Source organism: Sturnira hondurensis, unplaced genomic scaffold (genome assembly GCF_014824575.4).
Source record: "Sturnira hondurensis isolate 20B ecotype Veracruz unplaced genomic scaffold, ASM1482457v3 Scaffold0021143, whole genome shotgun sequence".
Classification (NCBI taxonomy): domain Eukaryota; kingdom Metazoa; phylum Chordata; class Mammalia; order Chiroptera; family Phyllostomidae; genus Sturnira; species Sturnira hondurensis.
Genome location: NW_028093774.1, coordinates 2,058,229 through 2,075,685, shown reverse-complemented (window position 1 = coordinate 2,075,685; position 17,457 = coordinate 2,058,229). Strand labels below are relative to the sequence as shown.

Genomic DNA, 17,457 nt, shown 5'->3' with positions numbered 1-17,457 from the left:
GTAAGGGAGATGGTGCCTGACTCACGTAGGTCCCCTGTAGTGGGCCTGGAGGAGTGACTGGGGTGTGGGCCAGGCGAGTTGGGTTTTCCCAGGGGAACCAGAAGGAACCCCAAGTTTCCTGGCTGGGGAACAGCATGCAGGAGCTGGGCTTTCCGATAATGTGTGTGAACTCATGGGCTTACAGACACAAGCCTGGGCAGAGACCAGCTCGGGCTGCTGGGAAGCCTCCCCAGGAAAGAGCACACGTCTGGGACCCAGGCAGAGAAGGTGACCTGAGAGATGATTTGTGGGAGGGCAACGTTTGCTGGGCGCAGGTAGAGGCTGGTGAGTCGGAGAAACCACAGTCAGACTGGGAAGCAGGCATTGCTTGTGAGAAGGTGCTGGCTAGGGTTTCCCAGACGGAGAGTTGGAAGTGATGCCAAGTTGGGCGTGTCCCATAGATGTTCTCCGAGCGCTCTGGACCAGGCCCTGATCAGCGTGCTGAAGTCCAGAGAGGGGCAAGGTGTGGGCTTCACTCTCAAGGAACTTGCCTGGGAGTGCTCCACCGGCACAGAGGCCTAGGTGCCCCCAGTGGGCCCTGCAGTTTGCCAGCTAGGGAAGTGCAGACGAGCTTCCCACAGACGGAATGGCCACTGTGCCCACACATGTAATGACAGTAAGTCTTGTGGCAGGTGGAAGGATTGATCACCTGCGGGCCTTGGAGCTGGTAGGGCTGGTAAAAGAAAAGTGCAACACCAGCAGTAACAGGTTAAGAGAGCAGAAAGTATGATGGTGAGGAAAGGAAGACCAAGGAACAGCCGGCAGGACGCTTGGGCAGAGCCTGGCCGAGGCCAGCCTCAGCCTGGGTGGCCGAGTTGAGGAGTGCCCCGGGGTTCTTCCCTTGGCCCATCACCTGCTCCCTTCTGGCTCTGTGCCCACTATCTCATCCCATCGCCCACAGGGGATAAGAGGAGAGCCATGGCAGGAGGTTTCCCCTGGCAGACCCTCCCCTGGGGCCCCCAGCACCCGCTGGAATCGGGTAGACAGGGGAGTTCTGATAGGTTAGCTGGGAAGCCGCATTAAAGATTGAAGCGTGAAGCCCATCTGACGGCCGCTGTGGATCAGTTTCCCACTGCAAGAGCCAGGCGGCTGAGGAAGGAGAGGTAAGTGGCCAGGATGCGAGGAGCGCGCCTCCCGGACTGCGCCCAGGGGCCCACCCGTAATGGTCAGCAGGGAGTGGACCTTCCACTGCTTCTGCTTCTGCCACTGCGATTGCACCGTGCTTTGCAGAGTGAACTGTAGGTGACGGGGCTCCACCCTCTCCTTCCTGTTCCTCAGGGCCTCTCCTTCTGCTGTGGGGGTTGGGGAGGGAGTGGGAGTAGGGATATAAGCTCTGGGTCCTGGGGCCACGTACCCACCATTGACCCATCAGAAGGCTGGGCTGCTGTTTGCACTCAGGCCTTGTGGGAGTGGCAGGCAGAAGCAGCAGTATGCCCATGTCCCTGGGCATCGGACATGTAGGCTCTTGTCCCAGCAGCACCGGTCACTTGAGCATGTGGTCTTATGCAAGTCACTCACTCTGAGCCTCAGTTTCCCGGGCTATACGATAGGTCTGGTAGGTCCTGCCCTGGATAGTTGAGCAGATTACTCACAAAAATGGTGCAAAGGAGCTTTGTCACAAAGGTGTGACAGATTTTTATTGCACTTTATTCTGAGATTCTTTTCCAGGTTTGTTGTATGTCCTGAAATGAGCATATGAGGAAAGGGGGAAGAGCTGTTGCACTGGGGAAATCACTGGCCTGAGGACCACAGCCTGGGTGGTTGGCCGTGTCCTGGCCTGGAAGCTGGGAGAGCGGGGTTCTAGCTACTTACCTGCCATTTCGGATGTGTCCCTCCCTCGTTCTGGGCCTCAGGACCCGTCTGCACAAGGAGAGGGTCAGGGGGCTGCTGCTCGCTAGCACCGGGGTGGCACGGCCGGCCTCCTGCCGGCCTTTTCTCGGTGGAAAGGCCTTTCCTCTCTAGCGCACCAGGTGGCTGCCGAGTACAGGGCTGACGGTGGCCTTGCATTTCCACGTCAGCACACGCTGACCCACAGGTCATGTAGATGCTGGCCTCTCAGACACAGTGCTAACTGCTGGTCACCATGGGGTTGCATCAAAGCCAGTGGGCCTAGGGAGGAGGGTCCCCTTCCAGGGCTGTGGTAGGTAGTACATGAGCTGGCCCTGCTGGTCTGAGTTCAACAAACAGCCTCGCTTATCAGCCCACTGTGGGCCTGCCCTCCTTAGTAAGGACTGGGCAGAGAGGACACTAGAAACTTCCCCCAGGATCACTTTATGCAAGCACCTCAACTGGTGTTAAACTTGGGGAGCAGCCCAGGTTTGTCTGCTGCTGGGCCGAGCTTGGAAGGTGGGGCCAAGGAGCTGCCCCTGCTGCCTGTGGGGAAGCAGCTGCCTGGCACAGTGTGTCAGGGTGAACAGAGCCCTTGGCTGGGAGACATCATCTTGGGCACTGGTCCCAGTACTGCCACCAATTCCTGTGTGGCCTTGGCAAGGTGACGCTGAAGTGTTAGGCCTGGATCACAGGTTCCATCCCCGCATGAACACTTGCTTGGCAGCAGGAACCTTGAGACAAGAGAGGAAGGCATGCTAGGGACTTGGCCTAGGAAGGCTGCCTTGGAGTGTCACTCCAAGTCCATTCAAAATGGAGGGGCCTTCTAAAGCCAGAAAAATGGCACGGGGGGGAGGGGAGCTCAGAGGGGCTTGGGACTCTGCCAGATTAGACCAGGTGGCTATCGTTTGCTGGCCAGAAATTCCATCAAGCCTCACTGAGCAGGTGCTGGATCCTTTGTCTCTGGAGCTCCTGGGAGCTCAGGTTCCGTCCTTTCAGGAGGCTAACTTGAAACCAGCCCTGTCCCTCTGTCCCAGAGGAGCCGGGGCGGGCGTCCCAGAGCCTCATGAATGTTGATGGGCAGGCCGGAGAGGGGTCTTTCTCAGGAGCAGGTGTCCACAGTGGCTCGGCTTCTCTGCCCACCTCGGGCTACACCCGGCACCAGCCATACTCCCAGGGATGGAGTCTCTGAAGAGGGCTCATCCCCTCTGTGGGACTCTTTGCCATCTGTGTCTTTATAATAACGTAATGCATCCTTCTTTTGTGTAATTTGGAAGTTAAAAAAGAAGGAAATAATCCCACAGTCTGGAGATAGCCATGGTGTCCAACCTGCAGTGTCTCCCTCTGTCCCTTCAGACTGGAGGGGTTTAAGACTCAATGGCCTTGGCTCCATCCTTCTCACTTCATTGGAAACTCTGGCCCAGAGAGGGGTTCCCCATGGCACTTAACTATTTGTGGCAGAACTCCAATGAAAACCTGGTCTCCCTGCTCCAAATTCACCTTGCAGGGATTTGTACAAACTGGAAGAGACCAGGCAGGAATGGGGGGGCGACTGGGAATGGGCTGAGAAAGCGGCAAACCATGGCTGAAGCAGTGGGTGGCAGGGCCCAGGGCAGCAGGGTCTAAAACTGCCGAATCTGGGAGCAGCTTTCTGGCCTGTAAATGGCTGCCAAGCAGAGAAAAGGATTCAGCCCACAGCTGGTCGCACCTGGTGGAAGAAATAGGGTCTTCGTGGGTGGGTGGATATGGTGCCGCCGTGCAAGAAAGCCCACACTCACCTGGTGGTGGCAGCTTCTGTTGCTGGGACTGCACTAGGAGGACCTGCCTGGGCAGCGCACAGCATTCCTGTGCTCGGCAGGAGTTCGGCCTGGACTCAGAGGGTCTGTTTGAACTTCGAGCTCCTGTCACCTTGTCGTCCCTGCCCCGCCCTCCTCCCCCGTGCCCCTGGCCGAAGCACAGCCCACTCACCCCTCAGTGGTGGATTTTGTTGTGGGCTGATGTTGCTGTCACCTCATCCTAGAGGAGACAAAGCACCTAGTCAGCAAGGCTGGAGGGCAGCTCGAGTCCCGCCCCCATCACAAGACTCCCCACAGTTCCCCAGTGACCCCTGAGCTCACCAAGAGAAGGAACAATCAGCTCTTTCTCGGGTTGGTGCAAAAGCCTGGCCTTTCTTACAAATGTGGCACAGCACCAGCCCTGTGTGGACTCGGGTGTGTGCGCAGGCCTCCCATGCGGGGCCCAGAACAAGGATGTGGCCCCAGAGGCTGCGTGCTGACCGCCTGCGCCACCTCTGCCTCCACCCACTGGCCCTCACCCTCAGCTGCAGACCTGCAGGTGCAGGCAGAGGGTGGAGGGTCCCAGACGGTGGCTCAGGCAGCCGGGGGGCTGGACCTGGCTCTGACACCTACCTGCTCAAAGGTTGGGGGAAATGGGTCTACGGGGTTTGGTAGCGCCAAGACCACTGGTGACTTTAGGTACAATGGTTTCATGGAACGTGGAGAGGCCAGATGTTAGAGGGTTGCGGGGACAGTGGCAAGGAGGGAGAGACAATAGCAAGTGCAGTTTGAGAGGGGAGGAGAGAGGGGTCGGGAGCTGAAAGGGATGAGTTGAACCACGTGAAAATGGGGGTCGCATGTACTGGCTCTGAGAGGAGAGCCACGAGAAGGGGAGAGGGGTGACTGCAAGGGCGAGGGGGGCAGCGTGTTACTCAGGTGTGAGAACCAGTTGAAAGGTCAAGGACTTCTCCTGTGGGACCGACCAGGAGAGCAGAGATAGGTCCTTGATTCCAGGTGCGTTTGCCAGGCCTTTCTTCTCGACTAACCAGCATGCTTCTCTGCTTCTCTGCCCCACAGGCCCCTCCACCCAGCGTCAGGTGCAGAATGGCCCCTCTCCTGATGAGATGGACATCCAGAGAAGGTAACCGCCCACCCAGCAGGGCCCACCTAGTGGCCAGGGGCACCATTCAGCAAGCAGAGGGCATCCCTGCAATGACTAGGATCCAGACTCCCAGAGGATCCCACTGGGACAGGGGAACAGGCCTGACCAGAAAGGAAGAGGGAGCAAGTTCATTGCTGCTTTGCCCGAGTCTGGTTTCCCAGAGAGGGCACCCTGCCTTCCGGTCGTGTAGCCCTCACAACAAGCCTGGTGATATCCTGAGTGCTGGTCACTCTCAGTTAACACACCCCTCCCGCATGTGTGAGGAGGCAGTTTTCACAAGGCAGAGGGGTTCAGTGACATAGCCAGGGCCACCCAGGACTGTCTGACTGAGGCCCTGGCCTGGGCACCGTCCTGTGCCGTCTCCTTTCACTCTGTCTGAAGGCATCGCCCCCCTGGAGGCCTTGGGCAGGTGCCATGGCCTCTCCAGAGAATCTCAGCCCCATGCCCACTCGCCCCCCAGTAAGGTTAAAGCAGTGGAGGCCGTAGAGCACTGGGTAAGCCGGGCTGCACCACTGTCCTCGTGGGGCCAGCCTGTGGAGGAGGCAGCTCCCGAGGAATATGGGCCCTGGGACAACAACCCCCAACCTTCTGAGCTGCTCCTACAAGGTTAGAACTGGGAAAAAGGGCCAGTGCTATCGTCCTAAAGGGACAGAATAGGTCTTGATGGCCAAGGAGGGAGTGGCCTCCCAGGTCGAGTTGCCGGGAAAGGTAGGGCCAGGGCTTAAACCTGGGCTGCCCTCGCCCCGCAGGGCTCTGCCTCTCCATGAGGCTTTTCGTCCAGCCCCAGGGCGCCGTGCTGAGGGCGTGGGCCTGGCCCCCATCCCCTCATGTAGCTTCTGGGAACTGAGTGACTCCAGGGCCTGTGGCTAGGTGCCAGCAGGGCCCCCAGCTGGGCTTGGGAGGCTGCGAGGCCGCTCAGGAATTCTGTGCTCTGGCCTCTCCCTCAGGCAGGGGAGTGCGTGATCTCCGAGCACCTCTGGCTGACAGTGTCCTTAGGAGCCTAGGCGGGTCCCTAGGCCTTATTTCCCATTTGAATTGGACAGGGTTTTGTTTTGTTTTGTTGGTGGTTTTTTTTCCCCGGGATTATCCATTCTTTTTTAATCTATTTTTTTATTGAAGTATACATTCAGCATTTTTTTAAGATTTTATTTATTTAGAGGGGAAGGGAAGGAGAGAGGGAGAGAAATATCAATGTACGGTTGCCTCTTGTGCGTCCCCTGCTGGGAACTGGCCTGCAACCCAGGCATGTGCCCTGACTGGGAATTGAACTTCGATCCTCTGGTTCGCAGGCCCGCACTCAATCCACTGAGCTACACCAGCCAGGGCTTCCATTCAGTATTATTTTACAAAGCATTCCCCCGATGTTTCCAGCACCCCCCTGGCAGTGCCGTTATTACGTGGCAGGGACTGCATCCCTGTGCTATGATCTTCTCCACGGCTATTCCACTCCCTTCACCCTTTACCCAGCCACGCAACAGCCCTCCTTTCTGGCAGCCTCCAGTCAGTTCTGTAGATCTGTGAGTCTGTCTCCGTTTTGCTTGTTCATTTATTTTGTTCTCCAGATTCCACATGTAAGTGAAATCCTGTGGTACTCATCTTCCTCTGTCCGACTTGTTCCACTGAGCACAGGGCCCTCCAGGCCCATCCGTGCTGTGAAGATGGGGTGTTAGTCCTTGCTCTGCTTAGCTCAAGCAGTGAGAGCAAGGTGGGAAAATGTGCTTCCCAGAGAGATTCCTTTGCACTGACGCCCGTGTTTACTGATTCCCAGGCCTGTCTTCTAGCCTCAGGAGTATACCAACTGCCGAAGGGCTTTCTACCTCTGCCTCATTGGCAGTCCTCACACTGACCCTCAGGGCTTGTGCTTGCTGGCGCTGTCCCTCACAGGAGCCTGCTGAAGCTCTGGGGATGGAGGGCCCGCCCAAAGGAGCCATCAGTCCGAGGCAGAACCAGGACTGGTGCCTAGTCTGGCCCAGCTCACTGCTCTGCCAGGTCCTATGAGTGAGCCCTGCCGGGCTGAGGATGCGTGCACAGTGGCACATGGGCTTAAACAGGCCCTTCCGTTGCTCTCTCAGAACTGGTTACCACTATGCTGCATTGTCTCAACCCACAGCCCAAGTCCAGACTGTGGGAGGCCCCTGGCCACAGACCCCTCAAGTCCAGTGTTGCCAGCAGTCGACTGTCTGCTGGCTGGAGCGCCCATGGGGGCAGTCTGTGGACTGCAGGAGGCCCACCGCAGAGCAGGGGCCCAGGGCGGGAGACGGCTGGCCCAGGGTCGCACAGTGAGCTGGTGGCTCCAAGCACAAGAACCTCCTCATTTTCACCCAAACAGTATCATAAGTTGACACCTGCTTTTCAAATATTTCCAAGTATCTTCATCTCGCTGAGGGCTCCTAAATGTGGACCCTGCTGGGGAGACTGGTGCTTTGGGTAATGTTTCAGCGGTTCGGATGGAGAGGCTAGTGCAGTGCTGCTGGGAGGTGTTCAACCACCTTTGATACCAGGAGGCCTTTTCCAGTATTTTTTCTAGGTACCAGGCATAGATCATAAAAGGACTCCATGACACAGTGTAATTGTGCTTATTTTATGGAGAAGACACTGAGGCCCAGGAGAGGGAAGGGCTTCCTTGTGATCTCAAAGCCAGGAGTCCCAGAGTGGGGGCCGGAAGGCTCCCTGCCTCTAAATGGCCTCTGCATAGACTTCGGGCCCCATCTGACTGCCCTCTCTGGTGAGAGCGACTGGACGAGGTGCACGTATTTTCCTGCCTGTGCCGAGTGGCCGCCACGTGCAGGACCCGGAGCCAGGCAGCAGAGAATGCCAGCTCACTGTGCTCTGGGTGTGGGCTCAGGGCCCACAGCCTCCCGCCCTGCAGGACACCCTTGTGCCCTCCCCGCCGCACAGACCCCATGGCTTGCCTCCACACACTCCCCTGCTGGTCCAGGGCGGGAGTCCCAGTGCCCCTGCCCCAGCTGTGACAGCGAGCACTGGGGGAGGCTCCACACCAGTGAGACCCGCTGCCACCCCAGTCTGCTTGGTTCCTCGAGCCCCTCCTACTCTGGCATCTCCGTCCCAGATTCCGCCAATGTATTTGTGGACCAGTGTCCTCACATGGCCACCCTGCCAAAAGGAACTCGGGGATTGGTTCCCACTGAGGCACACACAGCCTGCACTGCCCCCTACCGGATGGCCCTGTTAGTGGGGGCCGGGCCTGTGGTGAGATCTGTGCTAAAAGGAGTGAGTGAGTGCTGCCAAGTGCCCACTCCTCCTGGCAGCCCACAGAGCCTGGAGAGCGTTCTGGGAACTTTGCCAGGTGCAGCAGGAACAGGAAGTGTGGGATCGGGTCAGCTGAGGCCACGGGCCAAAGTCGCCATCAGTCAGAGGCCGAAGCCAGGGGCTCTCCATCCTAGGGGAAAGCTGGGTTACTCAGCCACATGGTTGCCCGAGCCTTCATGGCTCCGTTTAGGGCTGTCCCCTATTTGGGGTCCTTGAACCAGTCATGTGCCCCACCTTTGTGAAGTGGAGGCAGCAAGCTCGGGGTGCTCACTGTGAGCCCTCTAGCCCAGGGCGCCCACAGGCTCTCGGGAAAAGCAGGTGCAAGTCGACTCTGCAGCCTGCACTCTGGACACAGCACAGAGAAGTCACGCCTGCTCCGCCCCGCTTGCTTTTCAGACAAGTGATGGAGCAGCAGCACCAGCAGCAGCGCCAGGAGTCTCTAGAGAGAAGGACCTCAGCCACAGGTGAGGGCCGCTCCTGCACCTCCGTGGTACCAGAGGCATGCCGGGCCTCTTTGAAGAGTCGCCAGTCACATAGGTCTCAAGGTGTGACAGTCACATTCAGTGAGAGCAGGGAAACGAGAGAACAGGGCAGAGGGTGGGGAGTAGCTCCGCTCAGCCGGCCCCTCCCCACCAGCCTTTGGTGCTGTGACATTGAGGGGAGACAGGGACAGGGGACTGCCCAGCACTCAGCATTGCTCCCTCACATATGCCCATCAGCCCTGCCACCCACATTTACCTGCCATAGTCCCCAGAGGCCAAGGGTCACTCACAGTTGCATCTCAGGGACCCATGTCTGCTGATGCCTAGGATGGGACAAGGTAATGAGAAGGAGCAGAGGAGAAAGGCAGTTGTGTCACCAAAGATCTGCCTCACACTAGAAACCCATGATGAGATCAAGACAGCTGAGCTCAGGGCCATAAGGCAAGTATGCAGTGCTGTGGGTCCAGCCAGGCCCCCAACTGCTGGGGAGACAGGGACCGGCATTGGTGGGTGACCAGGGCAGGGCCAGGCTGGAAGAAGGGATGGGAGAGACAGTGGAAGCTGATCAAGCCCCTCTATTGTGTTTCAGGACCCACCCTCCCACCGGGGCACCCCTCATCTGCAGCCAGCGCCCCCCTCTCCTGTAGTGGGCCTCCACCCCCACCCCCACCCCCTGTCCCACCACCACCCTCGGGGGCCACTCCCCCTCCCCCACCCCCATTGCCAGCTGGAGGAGCCCAGGGCACCAGCCATGACGAGAGCTCGGTGTCGGGACTAGCCGCTGCCCTGGCTGGGGCCAAGCTGAGAAGGGTCCAACGGGTAAGTGTCCCTGAAAACAGGCGGTATGGGCTAGAGGACCAGTTCCTGATGTCTAACTGCTGAGTGGACAGAGCCTTCCTTCTCCCAACCTCGAAGAAAGCACTGCCCTGCTGCAGCCCGGACGCCCCCTCGGCCCGCCACTCTGGGTGCAAAAATTGTGGGGCAGCACCGTGTGGGCCACACGGGGCGTTTGGTTATGGAATGCACTGCCGGCCCTCATGGTGACCTTCACAGGTGGGGTAGAGACTGTCCCCCTTTACAGACGAGGAGGCTGGGGCCTGGGGGTCTGACCAGAGCGTTCACAAGTTGATCGGTACAGTGTGGGCTCGGGCCCGACTCCATCACTTCTTGCCTGTTTGTCCTGGAGCCTGCTCCCTTGGGCTCAGCCTCACTTCCTGCGTGCGCCCTTCTGCCTGCGTCTGGGAGGTGGAGCTTGGGGGTTGAGGCCAGTGGCTGTGGCTCTCACACATCTGGTAGAGTTTGGCTTCCTTCCCAAGAACTGTCTCCTCCCCACTCTGGGTCACACCGGGCCTGTCAAGACTTCTGGCTCTGTCCCTGTGACCCTGGGGAGTGTCTGCTGTGTGGCCCACAGGGCCTGGCCCCTCCCCGGCTGTGTCACCGGTGGGGTTGGGAAATGCTGACTTGGATGGCCCCCGAGGGCTCTTCCAGCCCTGCAGCCCTGGGAGTTGCACGTCCACACTCACGTCCCTGTCGCCCCCTCAAGTGACGTCCTACACAGACAGCAGACTGAAACACTGTGTCCTTCCCCCTTAGCCGGAAGATGCATCTGGAGGCTCCAGTCCCAGCGGGACCTCCAAGTCCGACGCAAACCGGGCGAGCAGTGGGGGCGGAGGAGGCGGCCTCATGGAAGAAATGAACAAACTGCTGGCTAAGAGGTGTGTGTGTGGCTTCCCCAGACTCGGCTGCCCGTCACCTGGGCTCAGCAGTGCAATGATGGCTTTGTGTTTCCCTCCTCATGGGGTCAGTCGGAGGCATCAGGCCAAAAGGAGTCCTGTGAACTCTAAACCCCACTTTTCCGTGTAACCACTGTTGAAGTATCTGTCCGGTACATCCAGGTTCTGAGCAGAAAGGACTTTGGTGACAGGTTCGGAGATGGACACAGAAGGAAAGAGAAGTAGACCCTGCCCTCAGTGTCTCAGCGTGAACAAGACGGGGCCTCAGAGCTCGAGTGGCTCAGAGCACGCCACCCGAGTGCAGGACCAGGGGTCGTTATGGGGGGCAAGGAAAGGGGAGTGTGAAGTGGCCAGAGCCCAGAGGACGACGCCCTTAAGAAGTAGAAGACCAGTCCCATCCATGTCAAGGTTGGGCCCTGGGGCCCGGTGCCTGTCATCCCCTTCTCCACCCACCCCAGTGGGTGTGGTGGCCATCAGCCTGTCACTATGGCTGTTGGTTGTTCCCTAGATGAAATCCAAGTAGGCCAGGACATCATCAGCTCCTCCAGGAAGGCTCACAAATCTTGATTTTACTTGTAAATGTGGCACGGTGGCAGGGGTGAGCTGACAGGACGCCCCTGTGGTCCAAGGAAAGCCAGGGCAGGGCCTTGCTCCAGCGATGACCCGTTCTGCCTTCTGTCCCCACCGGGCTTCTCCCTCTGCCCCCCAAGTTGGCACGCCCTGTGAGTGCCCCGTGTGCCCGGGTTCTTCTTGTCCTCCCCCACCTCCTTAAATCTTCCCATTTGCACAGCTCTGTGAGACTGAGGGGGACCCGCTACCCCAACGTGCAGGTAGCTGGTCTGACACTTGCCTGCAGGGCCAGAGCCAGCATTTCCTGCCCACGCTCTCCACACACAGAGGGTGACCCACTGCAGGCTTCCTGAGAGTGGGGACAGGCAGTGCCTAGACGTGTGCAGGGTTGCTGTGGCTGCACGTTGTCAGGGAGAGAACCAGGGCGTCTTCACAGAAGAGGTTTCCCACGTGCTAGGCCGTGAAGGGCTGGGGCGGGAGAGGAGAGCACCCTGTGCAGAGAGAAGAACAGGGGCATGGTGGGCAGGGGTAAGTGCCTGGGGTGGCTGGGACAGCCCCACTCCTGCAGGCATCTTGCTCTCTGAGAAGTATACGAGGCCTCCTAGGAAAAGATGGTGTTCTTCAAAAAGAAAATATTCACACTTTCCCCAAGTCCAAAACCAACACAATAACAATAACAGCTTGGCCTAGATGGCCTAGACCAAAGGGAAAGGAAGTTCCCAAGAACAGGAAGAGACCAAATTTGCCAGGAGCCAGTGAGCCACCCAATGGCCGGGCTCGCCCTCTGGAGCACAAACACGCTTTGCTCCACTCAGCAGGAATTACTGGGGTTGCTCTTTGAAGTGCACCCTAGTGCGGGATGCTGGGTGGGGCCCACTGCTGCCGTGCAGGTGGCGGCCCACTCGGGCCTCTCCCTCTGAGCCCTCCTTCCTGCAGCGGAGGCAGAAATTGCGGCGGGGGTCACGCAGAGGGCGTGTGCTCTGCACTGTCACGGGCTCTTAGGCCCCGAACCTTCACGGGGCTGGGTGGCCGGGCTGGCTTTGGGCGGCAGTAGAATGTCACAGGGCAGAACCACAGTGGGTGGGCCAGTGAGGATGCTGCCATCGCCCAGGAAGCGGTGATGGCAGCTTGCACCAGTTGTCCAAAATGAGATGGGAAAAGGCGAATTCGAAATAATGCAGAGGGAGAAGTGACTGGCCTTACCGTTGCGGGGGAGCAGAGGTGTGTGAGGAGCCCCAGAGAGTCGGGTAGACCTGCGTTTCCCGAGATGAGAACGCTGAAGGCAGGGTCCCTGTGTGGATGAGGAGCCTACAGTGTGGACCCCATCACCCCACTGGTGACAGCTGGCCTGCGACCCCTCCCCACTCATCAGACCAGTGTCCTTGTTGATGTTCTGACAGTTATAGGCGCTGGCAGCTTCCCAGAGCTGAGCGCCCCAGAGGCGTGACTCGGAGGATCGCAAGGGTCTGCGTGTGTAGACTTGGGAGTTAGCCACAGCAGATGACCGCTGAGGGAACAGGCCGCAGCGAGTCTTCCAGCACGTGTGGGCAATGGGTGGGCTGACCGGAGGCCATCAGTAGAGGTCCATGTTGGGGTAATACAGAAAGGGCCCTTCCTCCCTCCCACGAAGTGGTCTGCTCACCCAGGCAGGTGGCCTGCACTCGGAAAGTTCCCACTGCCCTGACCATGACAGGCCGCAGCCCAGAGGGGCCCCACTCCCTATCCCGGGTGGCCAGGCCTGAAGCAGCCTGGAGGACAGCTACCACCCAGGCAAACTAGCGCCCAGGGACCCAGACACTGCCCAACCACTTCCAGCTCTCAAGTACTACAAATAGATAGCAGTGTCCCCAGACCCCATCCCATCCGGCCTGGACACTCCCTGGGCATTGCCACAGACCAGATGGGTGCTCGGACAAACCGCCTCCTTCACACAGCACAGGGTTCCCATCCCTACCGGGGCGCCCTCTGCTGGCAGGCTGTGTCCACACACAGGAGGCATCCGGAGAGGTAGGGAGCCCTCCACAAGCTGACCGCGTCTTCTTCCCCATGCCTTAGGAGAAAAGCAGCCTCCCAAACAGACAAGCCGGCTGATAAGAAGGAAGATGAAAGCCAAACGGTGAGCAAATGTTCGTTTGCCTACCCCACCGGTGTGAATAGACCCGGAAGGCTCTTTGGCCCCAGGCCAGGCCTTTGGGGCACTGGGGTGCATTGGGTTTAGACATGTACATGATGGGTACTTCACCAGGTGATTTATCGGAGGGATGGGGGACAGGGGCCTATGGCAGGGTAGAGGGTAGGGCACAGGGGGGCTGTGGAGCTTTCATGGCTGCCCCCACAGCACAGAGGGTCTAGAGTTGCTCGGCTTGGAGCTGGAAGACAGAGGCAGAGGGCCCTGAGGGGAAAGCCTGGGGCTTGGGAGCAAGGAGGGGCCATGAGGACAGATCCAGCCTCCTGGGCCGGTTGCTGGAAGACCAGGGTGGTTTTTACTTTCCAGCTACTTCTGTTCTTAGAGACTCCTTGCTTCCACTGACCCCAGCAGGAGCTGGGCAGAGGAGCCAAGACTCAGGCCCTCATCCTTCCTGGGTGTCCTGGAGCCTAGTCTGGCCACACAGGCTCGAAGCATCTGCTTCCACTCGGGTGCCTCCTTTTCTTTTCCTCCACGTTAAGCTTTTCCTAGAAAAACAGCCTCCTATTAAAACGGCTAAGTTGAGCCCTGAACTACAAATGGCGTACAGGCAACCGCTGAGTGGCAGAAGGAGACAGAAGAGATACAGCCAGATGCGGCCCCTGGGCCCCAGCCCTGCCCCTGATTTCCCGGCCTCTGGCCCCCGTGCTTGAGCTGTGCAGCCCCCTCAGCCCCACCACTGTCTCCTCCTCAGCCTGCACTTCTCTGTAAATACTGTATTGTGCAGAGCAGACCACCCCCCGGCCGGGTGAGGTTCCCCAGCACTGAGTTCCCTCAGCCATGTGCACACACACAGGCACACATGTGCTTGTCCTGGCTCCTTAGCACAGTCCACCTCCCCATTGGGGTTTGGGGTTTTCATTTGTTAATAATATTCATTGTTTTACTGTTTATAAAAGTAACACACGTTCCTTAAAAAAAAACTCTTGAGTTTTAAAAAACATTCCCGGAGCCAACCTGCCCCACCAGCCTTTGTGGCCAGACTGACGCCAGGCGTCTCCTTCCCGTTGCAGGAAGAGCCGAGCACCTCTCCATCGCCGGGGACCCGAGCAGCCAGCCAGCCACCTAACTCCTCGGGTAAGAAGCCACCCCGCCCTGCGCTAGGCCAGGTCGTAGGGCAGGAGGCACTCCCCCAGGGAGACGGTCTGACCCCACCGCCTCACTCCACCGATGAGCAGGGATGGCCAGAAGGGCCATGCAAGCAGGGTCTGCCCATGGGGCATCAGAGCCGGCCGGCCTGCAGAGCCCACACTAGGGAAGTGGCCTGTCTGCCAGCGCCTGTCGGGTAGCATCAGGTGGCCCTGGGGCTCAGCTTCCTGCCTGGGACCAGGGCTCTGAAGAGGACATCCGCCCAAACCCAGCCCACGGTCTGGGGACCGGGACACGGGATCTGGGGGGGTGTAATTAGAAGAGTGAGGGAGACACTGGGCTTTATTGCTCCATCACTCAGTAGATGTGTCACCCACGCCAGCTGAAGGAGGCTATAGCCACTGTGGCGGTCTCTCTGGGGCCTGGGGCGTGGCTCTGCCCCACACCAGCGTATGTCCTGGTGCTCTAATGGCGTGTCTGCCTCCCTTGTGCAATGGTGCCCTGAGTCCCTTTCCCAGACGGGGCCACGTGGGCTTCTAGTGAGTGCTGATGTGAGCACATCACTCCCAGTTCGTGGGTCAGATGTTTTCCCACTTTAGGAGGTTGGAGCACAGTGTAGTCATGTGGTTTGCTGAAGGCTACGTGCCTGCAGCTTGGGTTTGGTCCCAGCTCTTGTACCGCCAGGCCCAGCACGTGTCCTAGGGGTCAGCTTTCAGATTGGCCTCAGACCCCCAGCCAGGCTCAGTGCGGGCAGGTGGCTTCATTCCGCCCTGGGCACTCTCCCTTCCACCTCTCTGCTCATCCTGCCACGTCAGTGGGTTCAGTTCAGCTAGACACATCTCTCGAAAACAAAGGAAATGTAATTTAAACTTAAAAAAGAAGGAAAGAGCAAGAGCCCAGGACAGAGAAAGGCTATCTATAGTGTAGGGGTGGGGACCAGGCCCGGCCCCCAAAAGCAGGTGTGGACCTCAGGCTGACTGAGAGTGTGGGGCCCCCTGCCCCACTCGGCCACGGCTCTGGGTCACAGTTGAGAGGTTCCTTGACCGCTTGGTCCAGGTTCCAAGGAGAGTGGACTTTCCATGGTGCACACTCAGAACTAGACCAGAAGTCAAGGTCAACTGGGTCCTGAGTAGGGGAGACATGGGGTGACAACAGCGTCATCCACAGCCCTGTGAGAGCTGCCTGGGCCAGTGGGGAACAAACCAGGCCAGGCTTCCTGGCGGGTGTTGGGGGACTTCCCGTCAGGGATGTTGGGTGGGGACCGGGAGTCCTCTCAGCCCTGAGGCTCCTCGTCCGTGACGTGATTGACAGAGGCCGGCCGGAAGCCCTGGGAGCGGAGCAACTCTGTGGAGAAGCCTGTGTCCACATTATTGTCCAGGTGAGCGGCCCCGGGCAGGCTTGACCGCGCGCACGTGTCCGGTGGGGCCGTGGCGGCCACGGTGCCCACTGATGTGTCTGTTTCATCCCACTGCCTAGAACCCCGTCTGTGGCCAAGAGCCCCGAAGCTAAGAGCCCCCTCCAGTCGCAGCCTCACTCTAGGTACCGAACAGCCCTGTCCCTGGGGCCTCCTTTGTCCCCTGCCATGACTAACACCCTGGGCCCTGTCCCATGTCCTATCATCTAACAGTGGCTCTGGGAACTAGCAGTCTGCTCTTCTTTCAGACCCGGGGCAGGTAGGGCTGGGGGCTGCTTCTAACATTCCCCTCAGAAAGGGAGAGACGGGGGCCTGGGAGGGGACCACCCGCCCAGCGAGGTGGCGAGTGGAGCCGAGGGCAAGTCCCAGTGCGGGGCGCACTGACCGTGTCCTTAGGCAGGCCTCCCCCACCCGGTGAAGAGGTCTGGCCACCTCTGCCTCACAGGGCAGTCATGTGGACAGCTGTGTGACAACAGCTGGACACGGGCAGTGCTCCCTCACCAGAGCTGCCACCGTGGCACAGCCTTCCCCGACTGGCCTGGCACCCACCTCCTCGCCTTCTGCTCTGTATAGTGCACAGGGCCAGGTCCCTGGGGTGCCGACCATATTTCCCAAACCACAGGCTGGTGTGGTAACAGGATAGGACATCTGGAACCCAAGTTGCCCAGAGTCAGAGGCACACAGCCCAGGGTTACCGCAGGCCAGGTGCGGCCTGCATCTGGGGGCCTCCAGAGCCGGCCTGTGGTCTGCCGGGTTCTGGGATAGCCGTGGGCTCTGGTGGCGCCCTGGGGCCACACCAGGTCACAGGGGGAAACAAGTCCGGGGCAGGAACGTTAGCGAGTGGGCTGGGCAGGCCTCTCTTGGAGGTGGCATCAGCGTTCTAAGACCATGGGGACAGCCTTCCAGTCTGGAGGCGTGGAGGTGCTGAGGTCCTGATCCTGTCACCAGCCTGGCAGGTTCACAGGACGGAAATGGCTGTGCGGCTGTAGCATGGGGAGGGTGGGAAGGAGCCACATGACAAGAGCTTGGATTCAGCGCTGTGAGCAGGCAGGTCCCGAGCCCTAAGCGCAGAGACGGCCACAGAGGGGCAGGAGCGGACGCCGGGCGGCCCCGATGTGGCGGGGACGGGCTGCCAGGCATCCACTCAGAGGAGGCCGCTCTGCTCTGCATTGCGGCGCGGACCCTCCAGCAGTACCAGAGCTCAGACCCGCCCCTGAGCGCACAGAGCCTGGCAGCACCGCCCTCCAGGGACTGTCGGGGAAACGGGCACAGAGAGGCGAGGCCGTTGGCCCAGGGGACCCAGAAAATTGCTGTTACCACAGACACTTGAATCTACAGGACAGGTGTGAGGGACCTGGGCCTGAGGCTGGACCTGTTCCTCACTGGGAGCAGCATCTGTCACCCACTCGCTCGGGCCCACCGTGGGCCTGCCGGTGGAGTTGACCCGGGAGGGGTGCAAGGGCATCTCGTGTCCTCATTCACATGCACGTGGATCTGTGCACTGGGCCACGGGAACTCCCCATAGCACTCTGCGGTCTTTGTCCCAGCTCCACTGAGGTGCTCGCGACACCCACATTGTATCAGTTGGAAGTGCCCACGTGGTGATTTAGCGTGTCTGCTGCGCACTGGGCAGAGTAAGCCTCGCGTGTGCGCGGCCAGGTCTTTCGAGACCTGCTTTCTTGGCTCCTCTTGAGCACGCAGTGCAGTGTGCTGACCAGCCCCCATGCTGCGCGTCCCCCCCCCCCACGACCTGTCCATCCTGGAGCTGGGAGTGTGTGTGCCAGGCCTCCCCCACCCCTGGCCCCTCCCACCCACCGGGCCGCTCTTCGTGTCGCTAAGTCTGGTTTTCTGAGATTCCACACCAAGGGAAGTCGTGCACTGTTTGTCTTTCTCCGCCTGGCTTATGCTGAG

The 17,457-nt window shown here is 59.5% G+C and overlaps 1 protein-coding gene and 1 long non-coding RNA gene across 7 annotated transcripts in view; one reads left to right on the top strand and one right to left on the bottom strand.

Annotated features, from left to right (window-relative positions):
* Window positions 1-17,457, top strand: part of EVL (Enah/Vasp-like) — a 120,145-nt gene that overhangs the window by 98,975 nt on the left and 3,713 nt on the right. For 5 of the 6 annotated variants that reach the window (XM_037031722.1, XM_037031719.1, XM_037031720.1 and 2 more), the window contains exons 4-11: window positions 4,719-4,782; window positions 8,470-8,537; window positions 9,145-9,374; window positions 10,149-10,270; window positions 12,914-12,974; window positions 14,057-14,120; window positions 15,444-15,510; window positions 15,609-15,671. In XM_037031722.1, coding sequence (XP_036887617.1) covers window positions 4,719-4,782; window positions 8,470-8,537; window positions 9,145-9,374; window positions 10,149-10,270; window positions 12,914-12,974; window positions 14,057-14,120; window positions 15,444-15,510; window positions 15,609-15,671 — 739 coding nt within the window. The remainder of the gene's footprint in view (window positions 1-4,718; window positions 4,783-8,469; window positions 8,538-9,144; window positions 9,375-10,148; window positions 10,271-12,913; window positions 12,975-14,056; window positions 14,121-15,443; window positions 15,511-15,608; window positions 15,672-17,457) is intronic. The other variant, XM_037031725.1, reaches the window with a different exon arrangement.
* Window positions 978-16,910, bottom strand: LOC118976944 (uncharacterized). Its single transcript, XR_005064387.1, has 3 exons — window positions 16,754-16,910; window positions 2,101-2,106; window positions 978-989 (listed from the first exon to the last, which is right to left on the bottom strand). It is a non-coding gene; the product is annotated as an uncharacterized LOC118976944 (long non-coding RNA).